Below are 20,777 nucleotides of genomic sequence, written 5' to 3' on the forward strand. Positions count from 1 at the left end.
GAAACAGAAGTACTCGGAGAAAACCTGCCCCAGCGCCAATTTGTCCACACAAATCCCATTTGACCAGACCTGGGATCGAACCTGGGCTGCCATGGTGGGAAGCCAGTGACTAACTGCTTGAGCTATGGCGCGGCATACAAGGCAACTTAGTAACATATGAAAACATTCAAACACTTGCTTACAAAATTCAAATACAATTTTTAAATGCTGAAGGGGAGGCATATCTGATGAGTTTGGAATTTTTCTTCGTTTATGTCAAGGGGAGTAGATGGTTCTCAAAATATGGTACCAACAAAGAACAATTTAGATAACAATAAAAAGAACATATTAGTGAAATATCAGTACAGCATTACAAGATGTGTTAAAATACTATTTCAAACTACAAAGACTAAACAACTCCATCCAGTGTGACTATTGGAGTTTTTACTACTTGAAAACTCAATGCCCTTACATGTTTTGGTCCTTACAGACCATCATCAGAGGGAACATCGATACTTTTTTGGAAAATACTATCACAATGGGTGTTTTCAAAGACTTGCTTCTTTGGAAGAATGGCTGAGCTGCAGGGATAGTCAAATACATTTCTAAGTAGAAGTCTGTTAAGATCTTGTTAAAAAATAAGGAAAGCATATTATTTTGATAAGTGGCTAGTAACCTTCAGCCTTTCAACTGTGACATTATGGGTTTCCTACATATTTCATCAGTGAATAACTAAGTCAAAACCCAGCAACTGCCTTGAATTTGCAGGATCACAAAATGCACTACAAGCCATCTGAAAAACAAGGGTATTCTTGCACCATTATGCATGAAGATGATTAAATATCAGTGTTTATAGGATGCGGTTTCCTGTAGAGACAAAAACATAAATAGTGCTATTCCACAATAAAAAATTAATTTCCTTCTGAGAGATAAGGTCTGCTACAGAATGACAAGTGAAGGAACTGTCTGGTTACAAAATTAAATTTGGCAAATGCCACCATGCGCAGATGCCACCATGGCATAATAAAACATCAGTTCGCTGAGGGTGACTAATGAAGACACAAAAACAAATCAGGCAGATCACAGTCTGCTGAAAAAGACAGGTGTCTGTGCATCAGATGTACTTCATCCTGTGACTTTGGATGATGATAGAACTAGTTTTAACAGTAATTGCTACTGGATACAGTATGTGAAGTCACAAATAATTTCAACTATTCCAGACTTGATTGAAGTAAACATATTTTACAAAATGTGAAGTGGTCCATTTTTTAGAGCTCACAATGCATTACTGTAACTGTTCTTCCACATTGTTTTGCAGTTCAAAGAATAGCAATAAAACACATTTTTATGAACCTTAAGATTTCAGTCAATTTTTGAAGAACTTTTGTATTCCTACAAGTTATAAAAAATAACAAATTATAACTATAAAATTCATAATATCATATACATTTCTTATTTCACTACTTTAGACAATTTTATTGCTGTAACAGAATGGATTATATGAATGGTTTAGTTTTATTTTATTTACACTGTTACTATGAATACAAATGAATTAGCACATGCTTGGGCAGGCAATGGAGATGAAACAAGTGCATTTTATCTTTCTACAGACTGACTGTATAAAATCATTCTCCAGTCAGACTGAACTGAGAAGCATCAGATGCTTGAAATGTAACCAAAAACTTTTCCCATGAGTTTAGTGATAAGTCCCTAATATATCTGTTGATACAACCCCTGGAAGTTGCATCATCTGCAACATGATGTTTAGTATAACAACTGGCAGATAAGTGCAGTCAGTTTTCAAGGAGATTAGACAGGATGCAGTGTTCGAGCAATAAACTGTGGTTTTGAAACTTCAATCAACACAGACGAGTGAAATATGAAAAACACAGAGTGCAAAGATGCAGTGCCATTACATCTATTAAAGATACATAATATTAGGGCTTTCTATTTTCTGCATAAAAAAAACTGAACCTTAAAACTCAGCTATTTTATAGCGATGTTAAATTTTATTTTTCATTGTGCAGTAACAAATGTGATAAGGAGCATTTCTCTTATGTAATTAAAAAACATGAAACGTTAATTTACAAAACTGGCAAACTTATGATGTATTGAACCTGCATGTTATAGGGAGTGCTTAATTTGTATATTTTCATTCTCATTTGAAGTATGGTTTAATTTTCTGGGGTGGTGATTCAAAAAGTAAAAATATTCTCAAATTATGAAAATGGATTATGCAATTAATCAGTCATGTAGGAAACTTTATAAGGATTTAAATACACTTCCAGTGCCTTGTGTGTACATATTTGAAATAATGTACCATATAAAACTACTGACATAGCAACTGGAATAAAACACAGCAATTCATCATCATAACACACACCAAACTTGAACATGTGTGTTCAGTTTTGTAGAACAAATTTTTGGTAAGGTGTAACCAGTATGGGAATAAAAACAAACAATAAATTACCAAATAAAATTTGGGAAGCAGGAAAGAATTAGACAATTTAGAAGAGAGCTGAGATACTCCCTATGACAACATACATTGTATTCTCTAGATTAACATATGTGATTTTAGCAGAATATATTTTAGTTTGCTTTCTTTTATAAATTGTATCTGTACTGTGTGAGAGTATGAAAGAACTTAGTTGAAATATTTACAGTGCTTTCAGATATGAATATAAGCTGTATCCTATGTCAATGGTTTTCTTAAAATTATAAATAAAACTGAAATGTAATGAATAAATTCAGGCAGGAAATATTTATAACAGTTCCAAAACCATATAAAATGCAAGCCCTCATGAAATTAGAGGATTTGAAGTGGAAATGTTGAACTGTTTAACTCAAAAACACCTTCATTCAGCCCTCTCTATGTCTGTATAGTACTGTCTCTGAACAATGAGATTCAGAGTCTATAATATACTTGATGTGGTAATAAGAGTAGTAATATGGAGGATCATCACCTGCACAGATAAATTACTCTGTCATCAAAGGGCATGTAATTGCAATGGTCCCATTTCTTTGTTCTCATGTATTTTGCAATGACATTTTTCATCATCATAGATGTGATCAAATTTCTGGAATACTTTTAAGTTCCCTTGATAAGAAGCAAGACAACATTTTGCTTCATGGTTCTTTTCAAGAAATGGTTCTGCCACAATTTCTCATTCAGTACGGATAAACATTTATGCTAAAAAAAACTCATCTGCCAAGAATATTACTTTAACCTCTAGATTCCTAAAGGTCACCTTAGACAGTTTCACTCTGCAGGATATGTTGTTTCTAAAGTGTGATTGAGATTATCAAAACAAAAATACAGGGAACTTTTCTTTTTGATATTTTAATTTAATACTGATGGTTAATATTTTCATCATCTCTATTCAGTACTTCAATGGAGGAAACCTGTAGCTAACTACTCAAAGAAAATTTCATTATATACACATAAAAAAGTCTATCACTGCAAGTGGATTTGTAGATTCTAAAGCGTTCAAGTTTCCAAAATGCAGTGTTTTCTATTTTCTAGAATACCAGACGATGGAAAAGGTCCAAAATTCCAGTAATTCCAAGTGGAGTGGATTTATTACAATAAATTACATTTTGGTTCATTTTTAAAAGCACATGTCTGGCGCTCAACTTATGGAACTACAGATATTGTGCACAGATGAAACAAATGGGATAGTCAAATCACACAGTTGTTAGTAGAACATAAACAGTTGAACAATAATCAGATTTACTCATCATACTACTCTAAGATGTTTTCTGTATGAATGGACTGCTCAAGTTGTTCCCATCCTTACTCAATCTCTACATTTCTAAAACTTCACCAATTAAACTTTAAGGGCCATTGCAAATAAAGAAAATTGATAAAATGGTTCTATTTTAAATTTATGTCATTAATTTATGAAAAGGCAGCGATGAAAGAGTTGTACTATATTTGTATATCACTTCTGCATAGTTTATTCCATTATCAGTAATGCTAAACTCATTTCATTATCTCAATGTAACAGAGACAAAACATTTTAAAATAACATTATGTCACATATCATTAACATGTTTCTTTACTTATACTTACAAAATAGTATCTTCATGTTAATTCCCAGATAACAAAAGTAAAGATAAGACAAAAATGCCTGTTCTACTTGTCAGGAACAATTTAGTAAGTGGAACAAATATTTGTTTTGGTTCTGTTATCTACTTCCTATCTAAATTATTTTATATAATAAACTCCAAAACTGTTTTTTAAAAGGATGTATGGCAATATGTTACAAAACACCTCCCACTGATATTCAGAATCCTACTTAATTATAAATTTATTTGTTTATGATCTATTCTATTTTGCTCTTGGTGTATATGACTATGTTAGCATGAATGGTAGATCAACTGGTGAACTGGAAAAGGATTCTGAAGGAGGTGACTGTGACCTAATCGGTGCACTACTCCAGAATTATCCTGGAGGGACTGGGGAAAATCGTGAAAATCCTTAGTCAGGACAGCTGACGTCTCAGCTGAGGGCATCTCACGCACTCATGGAGCTGAGACCTTATTGAGAAGCCACCATTTGTGCAGCTACTCAAGAACTACCAGAAGATTCATTACCATGTTCACAAAGCTCTCCATTGGTCCCTATCCTGAGCCAGATCAATTCAATCCATACCATCCCATCCTATCTCTCTAAGATCCATTTTATTATAGTCCACCCACCTATGTCTTGGTCTTCCCAATGGTCTCCTTCCTTCTGGCTTTCCCGCCAATATCCTATATGAAATACTCTTCTCCCCCATTCGTGCTACATGCTCTGCCAATCCCATCCTCCTTGACTTGGTCATTCTAATTATACTTGGAGAAGATTACAAGTTACGAAGCTCCTCATTATGTAGTTTTCTATAACCTATAGTGATTTCATCTCTCTTTGATCCAAATATTCACCTCAGCACCCTGTTCTCAAACACCCTCAGTCCATGTTCCCTTAAGGCCAAAGACCAAGATTCACACCCATACAGAACCACAGACAAATTTATAGTTTTGTATATTCTAGTTTTTATGTTTTTAGACAGCAGACATCTGGATGCAAAATTACATGTATGTCACGAATTTTATTAGTCATTATTAAATTAAATATTACTACCATAGTTTGTTTGGACAGCAGAGAATTACCAAAATAATCAAAAAATCTAAAAAATTGTAGAAAGTATTAATGATTCTACCTACATGATTATACTATGATTGAAATATTAAGCTGTTCATATGTTAATTTAGTTATTATTATGTTAACTCAAAATTAATTCTTATGAAGAATAGTATAAATTATTTAAACACACTAATATTAATTACTTTTTCTTTATATGAAATGACCCTCACCTTTCTTTACATTTTGAAAAAAAAAGCATATTCTTTATTTCTGATTTATGTGTTATTCTTAATCCTACTGCTGCTCTTATTACAATTATTAAAAAGTACACATAACATCGGGGCACACAGTAGCGTAGTTGGTTGAGGTGTTATGCTACAAGTTGGAAGGTCACGGGTTCAAATCCCGATGAGGATTGGATTTTTTCCAGTTGACCTAATCCTTTCAGCCCCACTAGACCCTGGGGTTTACTCAGCCTCTAACAGAAATGATTACCACGAATGAATTAAATAATTTTCCTGGGGAGTAAAGCGCGGCTGGCGCGTAAGGCTCACAACCTTACCACCATCTCTGAGCTGATTGTCTGGATAGTGTGGGACCCTCAACGTCTCACAACCCTATGGGCCTTCACGGCCTGTACAGGGATAGCTTTACTTTACACATAACATCAGTACCTGAACTTCAATGGTACCATGCAAAATTGAAATGAGAATAACTCTGCAGTTTTAATTTTGTTGGAGGGAAACACATATTATGAAGTTATTAAGAAAGTTATAATACCCAATGAAAATGTACATGATGAGTAATTCTTTGTTTGCAGACACAGTGCTGTATTATTACAGAAATACCTCAGGTTAGTAATGAGATCATGAATACATACTGATGTAATAATAATAATAATAACAACACAACATAAAATTAACCACAGACAGGAAAATCAGAATATACACCACAGTAACGACACATACATATAGCACAAATAATGCAGAATTTCATCTATGCCATCAGCTAGTGTGTATATATAGGGACTGCAAGTGGATGTCGGCACTAGTTTCCTTCATTATGTATTACATCAGTTAATACTGATCAAACAACACAGCCTGCATTTCTGCTGTGTTGTACACATAAAATGAGCAAAATAAAGAATGTTTGCAATAACAAAATGGGACCACAGATAGGCAGAGCATATTTGAAAAGAAAATACATAATCCTTCTCCAACCCTTCATATCATTTCATAAGGCACTATACCTTCCATGTCGCTGCATTTCGACGAAAGTAACAGAAAGTGTTTTGGAACCAGTTGTAAATCTCGTTGAGTGTGAGCTGCTTGTCTGGTGATTCAATGATGGACTGAAATAGAAACACGTGTATTATTGATTGTATTTGCTTCTCCTGAATTAGGTGTTATGGACACTGGCATTTAAATTATAAATCATTAAATAATTGTATGATTTGAGATTATCACTGTGGTTGTTATGAAGAGTTTTATTTTCTGGAATATAATGCCATGTAGTCTGTTGATTGCCAACTGAAATTTTGGAGGAATATATTGCCTCCATCTTCAAACTCAAAGAATAAGCCGGGCAAGAAACCAGCATGAGAGCATGCAGAAAGCAGAGCAGAGCTTTCATTCTGGTTTTTTGCTTGGCTTATTCTTTGATACCGAAGATGGAGGCAATATGTTCCTCCAAAATGTTGGTTGACATCAGTGAACTACTTGGTGTTATATCCCAGAAGACATAACTTTTCATTAAACAATTTACCAACAAAAACAAAATTTGAGAGCATTGTGTATTTTGCAACATGGACCTGGTGCCTACCTGCTGGTTCATACCATTCCTGTAATTCTGAAATTTCTCCTGCCATGTTGGAAGCAAAACTCGCAAACATGGAACATTATGTCCTCCTGTGTTTACAGATGGAGGGAAACAAATTTCAGTGTCTTCTTCATCCATAGCGCAACACATCACAATATTATCTCAACATCTACCAAAGTATTAATTTTCCAGGTTTCATTTTCATTGGGAAATGGATGTGTGATTTAACATTTTTAATTCAGGGCTAGATATTTCAGTGTTTTTCTAGGTGTATGTTCAAGTCTGGCCCCTGTGTCATATAACTTCTCCTCAGTAAGCACTCGGTGCTAACGTTTTTGTTCCTTAGTAATTAAGAACCCGTTGTTCTAAGTTTATTCACCAAACTGTGAATTGTTTGTCTGCTGGGAATTCTTTCATCACAGAATTTACGATGAAATCTTTGCTGACACTTTCTAGTAGATCCGTATTTCATGTAGGTGTCACAAAGAAATACACGTTTCTCTACACTAGACGACACCATGATATACCACACTGTTCACTAACTGTAACTGAGAACAAATGACTACTGAAGCTGACAATTGCTGCCTGCTGCTGAAAAACCATAAACATACTTTCACGCAGGAACCAACCGCATTGCCATCAAGCAGTCCACAAGTTAATAACTTCCTTCATTCCAAATGTTAACGGCCATTAGGCATGCTGAAAATTCATATGCGCCTCACAGTAAGCAGCACACCAGTGGCCATGTAGCACAGAACCGTGAACCAGTCAACAAAGTAAAAAAAAAGTCTCTCTATAACTAAATCCATGAAGCCGAGTCCTTCTGAAGAAGCCACCAAACACACTGTTACTCAATTTCCCAATATTTTATGTGACCAAAAGTTTCATTACCATGTTCACAACAGCCCTCCACTGGCCTATAATCTAGGCCAGATGAGTCCAGCCCATACCATCTAATCCTGTTCCTCTAAAATCAATTTTTATATTATCCTCCCATGTACGTCTGTGTTTTCTTAGAGGTATCTTTCCTTCTGGCTTTCCCATTAAAAACCTGTATGCATTCCTCGTCTCCCTGATGCATGCAACCTTTCCTGTCCATTTCAGCTTTCTTGACTTGATAAATCCAATGGTGAAGAGTACAAGTTATGGAGATCATCTTTACACAGTTTTTTATAGCTTCCTATCATTTCATACCTCTTCATTTCATTTAATTTCATTTGGCATTCATAATTGCTACTACAGTAACGTTATAACAAGTCACATCATTAAATACATTCTTGAAATCCTTTTGCCCAAATGCCTAAAGAATTAGAATTTGTCAACAATAAATAATCACTCTTTAAATGGTTAACCTATAATTAAAATATCCCAGCATTCTCATCAACCTGTTCTGAAACACCCTAAGTGTAAAAAGAAAGTAAAGCTATCCCTGTAACAGGCCTTGTAGGCCCATAAGGTTGTGAGACGTTGAGGTTCCCACATTTTCTAGACAATCAAGCTCATAGATGACGGCAAGGTTGTCAGCCCTACGCGCCGGCCACCCTTTACCCCCAAGAACATTCCAAGAATACCCCTGGTACTCATTTCTGCTAGAGGCTGAGTCGACCCCAGGGCCATAGTGCGGCTGGAAAGATTAGGTCAAATTTGAAAAAAAAAAATCCAATGACCTCATCAGGATTTGAACCCGCAACCTTCTGGCTTGTAGCATAGTGCCTCAACCAACTACACTACCACATGCATGCTCTCCCTATATGTCAGTGACCTAATTTCACACCCATACAAAACTAGAGGCAAAATTATAGTTTTGCATATTCTAATATTTACGTTTCTGGACAGAGGATGAGAAAATGAAAGGTTCTAAACCGAATGGTGGAAAGCATTACCCAAATTCAACTTGCTCTTTATTTTCACATGAATCAAATTTTGATTTGTTACTGTTATTGCAAAATATCTGAACTTTGCTACACTTTTGGAGGGTGCAGTAGCTACTTTTATGTCGTGATTTTTTGCTGCATTCTGGTGATGAGACATCAACATGTACTTAGCTTTCGCAGAAGCATTTATGTTATCTCCCTATATTTATTTACTTTACTTTATTACCAGATTAATGTATATGAATGAATGTATAAGGGGTGGGCCTTCTTGGCCCTTGCACCACGACCTACAGTGATCTATTGTGCTTCTTATTTCCAAATGGATTTACATAATCAGCAAAGACCATAGCCTGACACGTTTATTTAATATCAGTCCACTTGGTTTTCTTGGACCTTTCTAATGGTGTATTCTAAAGCGAAGTTGAAAAGTGACAGCGATAAAATATCTTCTTGTTGCAGATCATTTTGAATAGGATAGGAATGAGACAAATGCTTACCTGCATGAGCTTTATTATTGGTTTCATTTAACACAATTTACGAGGGTTGGAACTTTAATAGTGGCAACACTGCTGTAGAGACGCCATGCAACGGAACCAAATAATGTCGCTTATACCACACGTTAGTTACATACCTACCTTACCTCACAGCAAATGGACTCTGGCTTCCCACACCACGCACATGCGCAGTGACGAGAAGAACATAGCCTCGTGTTAGCTGGCGGTCTAATGTAGTGTTGTCATGATGTTTTCGAAACAGGAACAACGGAATTGGATAGAGATTGAATGTGCCAGAGGCCGCACAGCACGACAGTGCCATCAAGGTCTTCAAGAGGCTTGCAGGGAATCTGCATTGCCTTTCAGAACAGTGGCAAGGTGGGTAAAAGCCTTCAACAAGGGACGCCAAAATGTGGCAGACATGTGTCGGCCAGGTTGTCCTAATGTCAGTGAAGAAGAAATGTATGCTCTTCCCATGTTACTGGAGAGTGATCAACACCATAGGATTCATGAGCTGGCCCGAGAGACTGGATTAGCGTACACAACTGTGCTTCATATTCTGAAGGAACGCCTGGGCATGAGAAAAATTGTATCAAGATGGGTTCCACACGATTTGACAAAAATGTAGAAATGGCTATGATATGATGCTGCTCGTAACCACTTGGAGCACTATGAGTGCGAAGGAGAAGCTTTCTTACACCGTATCACTACACTGGATGAGACATGGGCCAAATCGTATGAGCCACAAATGAAACGCCAATTTAAAGAATGGTGTCATTACAGGTCACCATGAAAATCAAAAGTTTGTCAGAACCCCAGCAATTTGAAAGTTATGGTGATTCTCGTGTACGACTGTGATGGTGTTATCCTAACCCAACACATACCGTTCCAATGACAGCAGACAGTCAATGCGCAGTATTACTGTTCATTTTTGGAACACAATGTGCGACCAACTTTCAGAAAGAAGCGGCGACACTTTCTGCAGAACCCACACATCATTTTGCAGGACAATGCTTGGCTGCATTCAGCGCAAGTTATGATTGATTTGTTCGATCGATGGGGCCGGGAAGTGCTGTACCACCCACCATACTCCCCGGACTTAAGCCCTTGTGACTTCGACTTGATCCCTAAGATGAAGGAACCACTTCATGGCATTCACTTCAGAACTGTTCCAGAGATTCTTCAGGCAGCAGACTGCTCCATTCGAACTATCAACACAACAGGCGCTGCTAAAGGTATCCTACGACTTCCACATCGCTGGCAACAGGTTGTACACAATGCTGGTGACTACACTGAAAAACAGTAAAACCTCGAAACATGCATCTATTTTGTATCAGTTGTAAATAAATAGTTGCCACTATTAAACTTCCAACCTTCGTATTAAGCCTAACCAGTTTCACTGATATGCCAAACTGTATGAGAATACTGTACAGTACTTCCCTCCTAACTGAATCTTGGGCTTTCTTGAAGTCTGTGAAAGCTGATGTACTGTTCCATTGTATTCCCACCCTCTTATTCATGCCTACAAGCCGGAAGGTCGCGGGTTCAAGTCCTGATGAGGTCAATGGATTTTTTTCCAGTTGACCTAATTCTTCCAGCCGCACTAGGCCCTGGGGTTTACTCAGCCTCTAACAAAAATGAGTACCGGGAATTAATTAAATAATTTTCCTGGGGAATAAAGTGCGGCTGGCGCATAAGGCTGACAACCTTACCGCCATCTTTGAGCCAATTGTCTAGATAGTGTGGGACCTCAATGTCTCACAACCCTGTGGGCCGTCACGGCCTGGTACAGGGATAGCTTTACTTTTTTTTTTTACTTACTTATCATCCAAGAGGTCTTTTCTCTATTGAATGTCTGACTAGGAAAGTTTAATAAATTATTGTTAAGCTATCAGCTCTGTCAATTGGTTAAAAATTACTAATATTTCAGGGATTATCTGTGTCACATTCAACAGGATCTGATGTGACACTGGATCCAAACTGTCCCATCAGATTGTAATGATAGAGAGAGACATGGTCCCTGAAACAATGTTATTTTTAACAGCTCATACGGCAGATATCCTGAAAAGAATTTTTATTAACTTCAGATATAAAAGGTTAGGTTTGCACTTCACATCGCCCCCCCCCCATGTAAGCTACATGTCCTGGTCATCTCATCTTCCTTCATTTGTTCGTTACATTAACATTTGGTGAAAAGTACAAATTGAATCATCATTATAATGCAATCGCTTCTAATTTCCAGTGAGTTCCCCTTTTTGATTAAAATAATTTCCCCAAGACCAGATTTCACATAAAAAGAAAACAACAAAGAAAGCAGAAAGTGTTTCCATGGTTTTGTACAGTTTTGTATAGTATAATCTTTACAATTTTAAACAGCAGACATTAAGACAGAAGATTTTTAACTGAAAGCTAGAAGAATTGCCCTTTTATTTAATCTGCAGATAACAGATATTAAATAAGTGTAATTATCAAAATCTGCAGCCATACCTGCCGTATTAAAGATGCATAGGTAAAGGGAGGCCTCACATCTGCATTCTTGTAGAACTCACGATTCCTCTGAATTTCTGGAATGGAAAGAAAATTCATTTTAAGTGAAATTTAAGAATAATACATATGGAATATAAGAGTAATAAAACCCACCATCTTCAAATCCCTTGTCTCTTTACTTAACTCTTCTTATGTTGCACACATTTCACATCATTCCTTTCAAAATAATTCCCCTGTTTATATTAAAAAACAATTCAACATATCACAGAAAATAAATTGTGACAATGTAGGATTTTAGGTCCACATGGTGGTGACTAATAAGCCTCCTGTCTTCTAGGATGTTGCTCTGTGTAAACCAGAAGTTCACTGATGTTTCAGAGGAACATATTGCCTCCATCTGCAGAGTTGAATAGTAAGCCAAATAAGAACCAGTGACCAGCAGGAAGCAGTTTACTTTTTGCTGGTCACCTACAGTATGTTTCTCCAAAACATCAGTGAACTTGTACCAGACTAAATGGCGTCAAACCCCAGAAAATAACACTTCTTAGGCCATGAAAAATTTTATACGCAGAACTGAGCCCCACCTGACATAATGCAACAATTACCATACACACACATACAACATAAACATGTGAATATGTACTCTTTTGCATAACATTAGCAAGGGAAATTGCTATGTACCATAATCTTAAGGTGGAGGGAATGGTCCATGTATTTTTTTTTCCTTTTGGCACTACAGCCCTCATTTGGGCCTAGGCCTACCTCCATGAAACTGTCCGTTTCACTTCGGTTTACTAGATCTTAGATATTCGGTAGGACTCCTTGGGCGGGGGTCCGGGTATTAGACCTCAGAATAATATGAGGTTTGTGCCTGTCTCACTGTTTCCTTTGATGGTAATAAGAAGAAATTATTCTACTGCTTCTGAAGAATTCAATTCTATCCAGTCCAAAGCATATTAAATGTTAATAATGAGGACATTTAAAATTGAAACACAACCAGTAATACAGAAAACTGTATGAAAATAATAATTTGGCTCAATAATATTGAAATATATGCAGTTCCTTGGATGGAAAATTATAGGTTTCAAAGAAAGATAAAGGTTTTAAAATAAATAAAAAGGGAGGTACAGTTGTCCCTGTGGATAACTAAACACCAAACCATGAAGATGGAGCTGATGTATAGCCCATGAGTTCCTAACCGTGGCAATGACAATTAACAGCCAGAGTTTCCTGATAATTATCAGCCACAAAAAAGATTCTAAACTCATAACACTGACAATATATGGAATAAGGGAACATGAGTAGACACTATTTTGGAAGATGGCCCCATCCCCACCCAAAAGTAACACTTGGTAAAAACTCTTGCGAAGACAACAAACAATTTACCATATAATGCAGTGAAATATGAACTGATTATGAGGAAAATAAAAGTTAAAACGAATTTTTACTTGAAGAATTTTATCTTCTGGGATATAATGCCACGTGGTCAGGCATGATATCCCAGAAGACAGAACTTTCAGAACCGGAAACCTCAATATTCATTCAAAGCAAGAATTTTGGAGTCACAACAGATGATCATTACTGGCAGTGGACCGTAAATAACAACAGAGGAATGGTGTTTTCTGCACAGTCCATGCTGATGGCTACTCAAGCACAATGAAATATGTCATGGCATCGCTAAGAAACAATTGCATTGCAATGAAGGAGCAATGTTTTCTATATGATCTGTGCTGAGATCTTACAAGCAGGACCAGTTAGCTATTGAAGTTAGAGAACTGTTGAGGTTCAGTCATTGTGAGCCACTGTTGTTAGAATCTTGTAGCTGAGGTCGGGGACTGTTAGGGAACCCAGATGAAATGGAATATCCACTGTTGGAAGTCACTACCAAGCAACAGCACTGAAGACATGACTGTGGACACCAATGTGTGTACCTATCTATAGTCACTCCATCAAGTGAAAATATTTTTACATCTCAATTTTTGTCACTAGACATACAGGAAATTTGTAACTTTCTAAATTGCAATTTGACTGAATTTTGATTGATTCTTTTGCATAGTACTATACCCAATATGATAACAACAATGAAAAGAGCATCAATGACTGTTTGTATTGGTTGAAAAAAGCAATGAGCCTGTGAAACCTGTAAAACGTTGTATTAGATTATGTGCCAGTTGAAGGTCAGCCAATTTTATTATGGGCTCTTGAGACTAGTGCCTTTAAGAAATTTACAAGAATTGGTAACAATCAGGTTTTAGGAGATAGTGTATGCCAGTATGAATGTCACTTACATAATTAAATATCATAAAGTAACACCCATTTACATTCTCGGTTATGCAAACAATATTTCCCATTTTTACTTGAGCAAATTTTAAAATGTAATTTGGAGAATTATTGTAAGACAGCAGGATGGTGTATTTCAGTTTTCTTCATAAATTACAGTTTTATCACAAAACCTAGCTAACATATTTATTTATCCAAAAAAATATTTGACTTATAGTGTAATGTGTATAGCTAGTCGAAAAGTAAATTAAAAGTAAACATAACAGAAAAAAATACAATATTTATTTATGACAAGGCTAAGAATAAAATCGTCTAATTGAGGTGGTCATCTCTTTCATTTATATGAAATCATATCGTTCCAAAAGTCCCATAATTAAAGCATGCTCTATGGTTGATGTTTACAAATTATTTAAGAATGTTGTTTCAATGAGAGAGGGTATCAATGTCATGCATAATACGAGATGAACTGAGGAATGAAAGAGTGAATGCAGCCACAGCCTCTTCTAAAATCCTATCTGGAAGGACATTTCCACATTAGAATGGTTAATCAGTCTATATGATGTCTGGAAATGGTTAAAATATAATTGCTGAAATATTTGTGGTTTGCAACAGGTTTTCAAGAAACAGTACAATAAATTAAAAACATCATAAGTTAGGGTTAAGGTGATGTAAATAAATAGACAGACATACTGTGTTACAAAAGCACCAAGCTGAACTATAATTTCAAACTACTTCCAGATATAATAGCATCCAATCTTCACTAGATGCAAGTGACATTTTGAAATGAATAAATATTGCATTGCAGGACTACAGCACTACAAAATAATAATGATAATGCGAGCAATATTAACATCATATTCAAATAAATATAACACAAATTCATAATATAGGAAAGGTTTTCAAATTTTGGATTACATGACACACCCTAATGGACTTATATATCACTGTAGAAATAAACATTTGGTGACTGCTGCAGTAATTAGCCTTCCACAGAACTCAATATATTAAAAATTAAGACAATAAAAACTGTTACAAAACTTACCTTTCTCAAGTCCTGCATATGATACACATTGGTAGCAATACTGACAGTATTCAAGTGCTTAAATCAGTTCACCAAATTGAAATAACTCACTAATAAATACAATGTAATTAAAAGTTTTCGAACCTTTTTAAGATGGCACTTGCATTGATCTTAGTTCCTTTGACCTCTTACCTTACATCATCCCTTCACTGCACAGTCATCAGATACTGTCTGAGTGAATCCTGAAGGGAGACAGTGTGAAGAGTGGGGCAGAGCAGTAGAGGCAGCCTGCATGCTAACAGTTAAGTGGGGGAAGCTACCATCTGTCTTCAACACTCAGTCAGAGGGTATAAGTCATGTCTTTGGGTCAGTTAAATTTACTTTGTCATCATAAATGAGCATTCCCTATAAATGTGTGCAGCTTCTAAACAAAACGTGATTTTATTCCTGTGAAATCTGACACAAATATATCATTATTAACATGCAGTATAAGCCGCACCATAGCTCAAGCGGTTAGTCGCTGGCTTCCCACGGTGGCGGCCTGGGGGTTCAATCCCAGGTCTGGTCAAGTGGGATTTGTGGTGGACAAAGTGGCGCTGGGGCAGGTTTTCACCGAGTACTTCAGTTTCCCCTGCCAAACTTCATTCCACCAATTGCTCCACAGTCATCCTCACCTATCATCTGGGGCTGGTACAATAGGCCAGAAGTGGCCGCAGTGTAAGGGACTTAGTCCCACCACACTAGCAATAAAAAAAAACATGAAGTATACCACTCAATATTACAGGGTCAACCTAAGTGTCAGTGATAAAAATTCAGATTTTCACATCTAAAAATACTCATTGTCTACATCGTAGAAGGTTGGTCAGAATTTTGCTTATCACCTTAATAAGACTGTAAGACATCTGATGTTATGTGAAGAGAAAAAAAGATTATTTTTGCATTAGGTTGTGATGAGGAGATATTTGTGGAGGATGGTCATGGTCATGGAAATGGAAAACTAGGCAGATAAAATAAATTATCAATTACTGAATGTTGCACATCAGGGAATTCTATTAAGGTATACCACTAATGCATGGAATAACTATTGCTCAACATGAGAGAAGTCACAAATACAATACCTACATCACACATTATACTAATTTAATGCTTATATTAATTATGAAATTTATATATATATATTATCAGTCAAAAATTGAAGAGTTGTGCTATAACACAGTTTTATTCACTTACAGTTCTACTACAATAAGATAATGAAATAATAAACAGCATTTTAACAACATTACACTGTGCACAAACCCTAGAATGAGCCTTCGCCCTTCAAGGAATTAACATGGTTTTGAAAGTGACTAAGTACAATGTAGACATTACCTTGCTGAACATCAAGTCCTGCCCGCTCCAGCATATAGGGCAGCCCTATAGCAGCCAGAAGAGAGAGGCAGAGAAAGAGAGAAGAGAGGATGTCATCAGAAGCAAGATCCAAACAACACGACACAAGTTGTTATTGTACATTTAATGCAGTCATTACCTTCAGTAATATCTACTGCCACTCTGTCTGCAACTCGCCGCCTTAATGGAGTTTCTTCAAAAGCTCCTACAGGGAGAGGGCAAAGTCCAAGCTAAGTTGTTATATCTGCTAAACCTTTATATTAACCTTCGCCATTTCCCAGTAGTGGACAGAAAGACATGATGACAGTGTTTTTTATCTTAATATGTATATTAAACATAGGAATTTTATAGTGTTATAGTGTCACAATACAATTAATTTGCATAGTGCAGAAAATGGTTAAATAACAACAGAGATTATGTGATGAAAGCAAAACAGTCAGTCATGGTGCAGCTGTTTGGTTTTTCACTGTGTAAAGGATGCAGGCTCAGTAGCAAGACAAACGGAAGTAGATTCACAATAACAGTTATGCAGAATCCATTATGTAATTTTATGTATAATCAACAGATCATGTTTCAACACACTTCTATGAACCATTTCTGGATATATTTTGTGTAACATATAATGTGAGGAAAAATATTGCGACGTATTTGCGCTATGCAGGACACCCCCTCCCCAGCCAGTGGTGATGTAACAGCGCTGCCACTGCTACAGTAACAGGCCAGTCAACTCTCCACCCCTTACCCCTGCCGTGATGTAACATGGGACACCACTGTTGACACAGGCAACAGGAAACGGTATAAGAAGCCGGCTGAGCAGTATGTGTAAGAGTGTTTGATCCAGAGTGACAGTGTGTGGATCGTGAAGTCGCCGAGTTCAGTTGAAGTTTAGCACTTGCCGGGAGCAATAGTAGTAAATGTGTAATGGTGAATTGTGTAAATGTATGAGCGAGTGGAATGAATTTGCTACATCCAAGACGGCATGAAGTTATTTGTCGCGTGACAGATACCCAACACGTGACAATCTGGTGTCAGAATTGGTCACAAACTTGAACATGCCTCAACGAATAACTGAACTTACAAGTGCATCAACTAATAACTGCCACAAAATGGATTCACAGCAGATGATGGAATTCCTGCCGAACGAAATCAGAGCTGGCCAAGAAAAATAAGACGCCTTGTTAGAGGAAATTAGAACCAACCAAGCTAAGTTGTTGGCCATAATGGAGTCTGACCGAGAGGAGTGGAGAGCCAGCCAAGAAAGACTGCTAGAGGAAATGGATGCCTGGCAGGAAGAGACAGCATCCTGCCAAGATTCAGTGGAGTCAAATCCAAGAGAACAAGTGAATGTAGTTGACCGACAGAAGATTCGTTAAGAAGAAGAAAAGACGATAGCCTGCCAAGAAATGCAGGCACATCTAGAAGAACAGCAGACCTCGGTGGAAACAAAACCTGAGGTGGCACAAAAAGAAGTCCCCAAGGAAGATGCCATTGTGCAACCAGTCAAAGGATGGAAGAGGCGGTATAGGGGCAAGAAGCAAGCTGCAGAGCTACGCGGAGAGCTGAGTGACAGAGTGTGGATCATGAAGTCGCCGAGTGCAGTAGAAGTCTAGCACTCGCCAAGAGCAATAGTAGTAATTGTGTAATGGTAAATTGTGTAAATGTACGAGTAAGTGGAATAAATTCACTACATCCAAGAAGGCGTGAAGTTATTTGTCGCGTGACAGATAACCACCATGTGACAATATGAAACCGAATAAAACTCTTACTAGGTGTTTCCTGAAGCATGTATTCAGTTAATTCCAGCTTCACATTACTGAAAGTGTGTAAATAAATGAAGAGCATTTCTGCCTGTAGGATACAATAAAATTTAAACTAAATGGAAAATTTATTTATGAGGATACTCATCAAGTTTTTTCAATACATTTACTTTATGGAAATCTTCAAATTAAAATCAATAATGGATACTCTCTTAAAAACTGGCCATCTTCTTATTACTTTAGCATTTAAATGACAATAATTATTATTATTATTATTGTTGTTGTTGTTGTTATTATGATTATGATGATGTCGTGATAATCTACTTATCCATCTAAAGTTATTTCCAGAACTGCATCCTGACACAATACATCAGATAAAATTCCCTGCAGACCTTTCAAGCCTCTTGAAAATATAGAACCAAAACTGATGTTTTTAAAACTTCAGTCCCAAGAGGTCTTTTACTAATAATAGCTGTGTTGAATGTTTCTTTCCCTTTTCATTTATTTCCGACATGTAACAGTCCTCTTTTAGGGGCACGCGGTAGCGTAGTTGGTCGAGGGGCTATGCTACAAGCCGGAAGGTCACGGGTTCAAGTCCCAATGAAGTCACTGGATTCTTTTAAATTGACCTAATCCTTCCAGCTGCACTATGGCTCTGGGGTTGACTCAGCCTCTAACAGAAATGAGTATCAGGAATTAATTAAATAATTTTCCTGGTGAATAAAGCCTGGCTGGCACGTAAGCCTAACAACCTAACCACCATCTGTGAGCCGATTGTCTAGATAATGTGGGATCCTCAAGACCCCACAACCCTATGGGCCTTCATGGCCTGTTACAGGGATAGCATTACTTAACAGTCCTCTTTTACATAAATAGACATATGAGTATATGCCTATAGTACAAATGAAATGTTTAACATATTTTTTGTGATAAAAGAATTTCACTCACCTCCTGCAAGAGATAATGCAGACTTGTCACTGATCCGCCTTCTAATTGGTCCACCTATGTTGGGTGTCGGTGGCTGTAACACAGGTGACCGCACAGCAGAGACCAGAGCTGACATGGACACTGGTGCAACTTGGCTTACAGCAGATGTCACCAGGCTTGGTGGTGGTTGGCTCAAGAGAACTGAAGACAAACTCAGTTTGGTCAGACTTGGTCCAGTCTGGAAGAGGTCTGACTGGCCCCATAGTGATGATGAGCCATTTGAAGACTGATGTAAAGGATTTAGGTTGCCCGTTTCTACCTGTAATGGTATATACACTTATGTAAAATACATGAAAGTTAAAATGTAATTCAGTTACATCTACAACAAACAGATTTGATACAATCTTATACAAATAATTAATTCTATTTCAGATTCAAAATGTGAGAAAACATTACAAAATTAAAACAGATGAGCAGTCTGCACTGAGTATATATGTAGCAACTAAATGAGTCAAAAAAGGAAACTAATTCTAGAATTTTTGTTTATTGTAATAATAACAAGTGAATAGTTTTACTGAATTCAATGTTGAAAGTATATTCTATATGAAAAATGCAAGAGACTTGAACTGACATGATACTGACCATTCTTGTATTTTAATTTTGTGACACTGTCACCATAAAACTCCAGTTTCACAAAGGTATATTTTGGGAAACGGAAGAAATTTATACACTCTGTATTTTCATTCTGAGCATTTCTGAATCATATTATAAAGAAATGGAAGGAGAAGGGTTCAATTAATTCTTGCTTCAGTGTATATAGTTGTGCAGAGCAGGAGTTAAAAACATATTCAGAACAGCACGGTATCTGCCATCTCCTCAGATCATGGCTATTGGGATTCAAATGTCATGAACTCGTTCTGTCTGGCTACCTGCTATGATGAAAACCTGTGAAACTGCACGTAAATATTTTATCATTTCTAGAATGCACTTTTCTTTCAGTCGCCTTATAGTCATGGTTCAAAGTACTTGTATTTAGTGGCTCACCGTAGGTTCTGATTTTGGAGGTTCAGGAGAAGCTTGCTGTTTGGACATGTGCAAATGATGCATCATGGCTTGCAGTCGGTCTCTCTCCTTCTGCAATTGAAGTTCCAGTTGAGATACCACTTGCATCTGTACTCTTGCTTGCGCAGTGGACCTGTCATCTAACGTGTGCTCTGTGTTGAGGTGTCTGTCAAATATAATGTTTATCAATTGTATTTATCACATCTGAAGCAAATTGGTGCTCAGGACTAGTAAGGAAATAAGGAATTTAACTTGACACCATTCTAGTGCCACATTTGATTAGATTTCTTTATCATGCATTTACTAAGATGAAGAAACCAAAAAGATTACAAATTCTCATAAAGTTCTTAGTGAACTTTTCTATAGGATTAGATGGGAAATGGTCTTCTTCATATCAAATTAGAGAACCAATAACTTAACTTAGAACTTTGTAGATGGATTTGTAACAGTTGCTTTTAAAAATACTGCAAGGCCATTATTTCGAATTCTATGATGCTAAGATAAATCAGTTATATATTTAAGCAGATGAACCAATGGTGAGTTTATGCAGCACTTCTTTCCCCT

At 36.8% G+C, this 20,777-nt stretch overlaps 1 protein-coding gene across 1 annotated transcript in view; it reads right to left on the bottom strand.

Annotated features, from left to right (window-relative positions):
- LOC111872068 (forkhead box protein P1) overlaps window positions 1-20,777 on the bottom strand; it is a 601,128-nt gene that overhangs the window by 21,705 nt on the left and 558,646 nt on the right. Inside the window, exons 10-13 of the mRNA XM_023865595.2 lie at window positions 19,173-19,389; window positions 16,607-16,672; window positions 11,781-11,857; window positions 6,357-6,458 (exon numbers count right to left, since the gene is read on the bottom strand). Of these exons, the coding sequence (XP_023721363.1) occupies window positions 6,357-6,458; window positions 11,781-11,857; window positions 16,607-16,672; window positions 19,173-19,389 (462 nt within the window). The remainder of the gene's footprint in view (window positions 1-6,356; window positions 6,459-11,780; window positions 11,858-16,606; window positions 16,673-19,172; window positions 19,390-20,777) is intronic.

Source organism: Cryptotermes secundus, unplaced genomic scaffold (assembly GCF_002891405.2).
Source record: "Cryptotermes secundus unplaced genomic scaffold, Csec_1.0 scaffold162, whole genome shotgun sequence".
NCBI classification, from domain to species: domain Eukaryota; kingdom Metazoa; phylum Arthropoda; class Insecta; order Blattodea; family Kalotermitidae; genus Cryptotermes; species Cryptotermes secundus.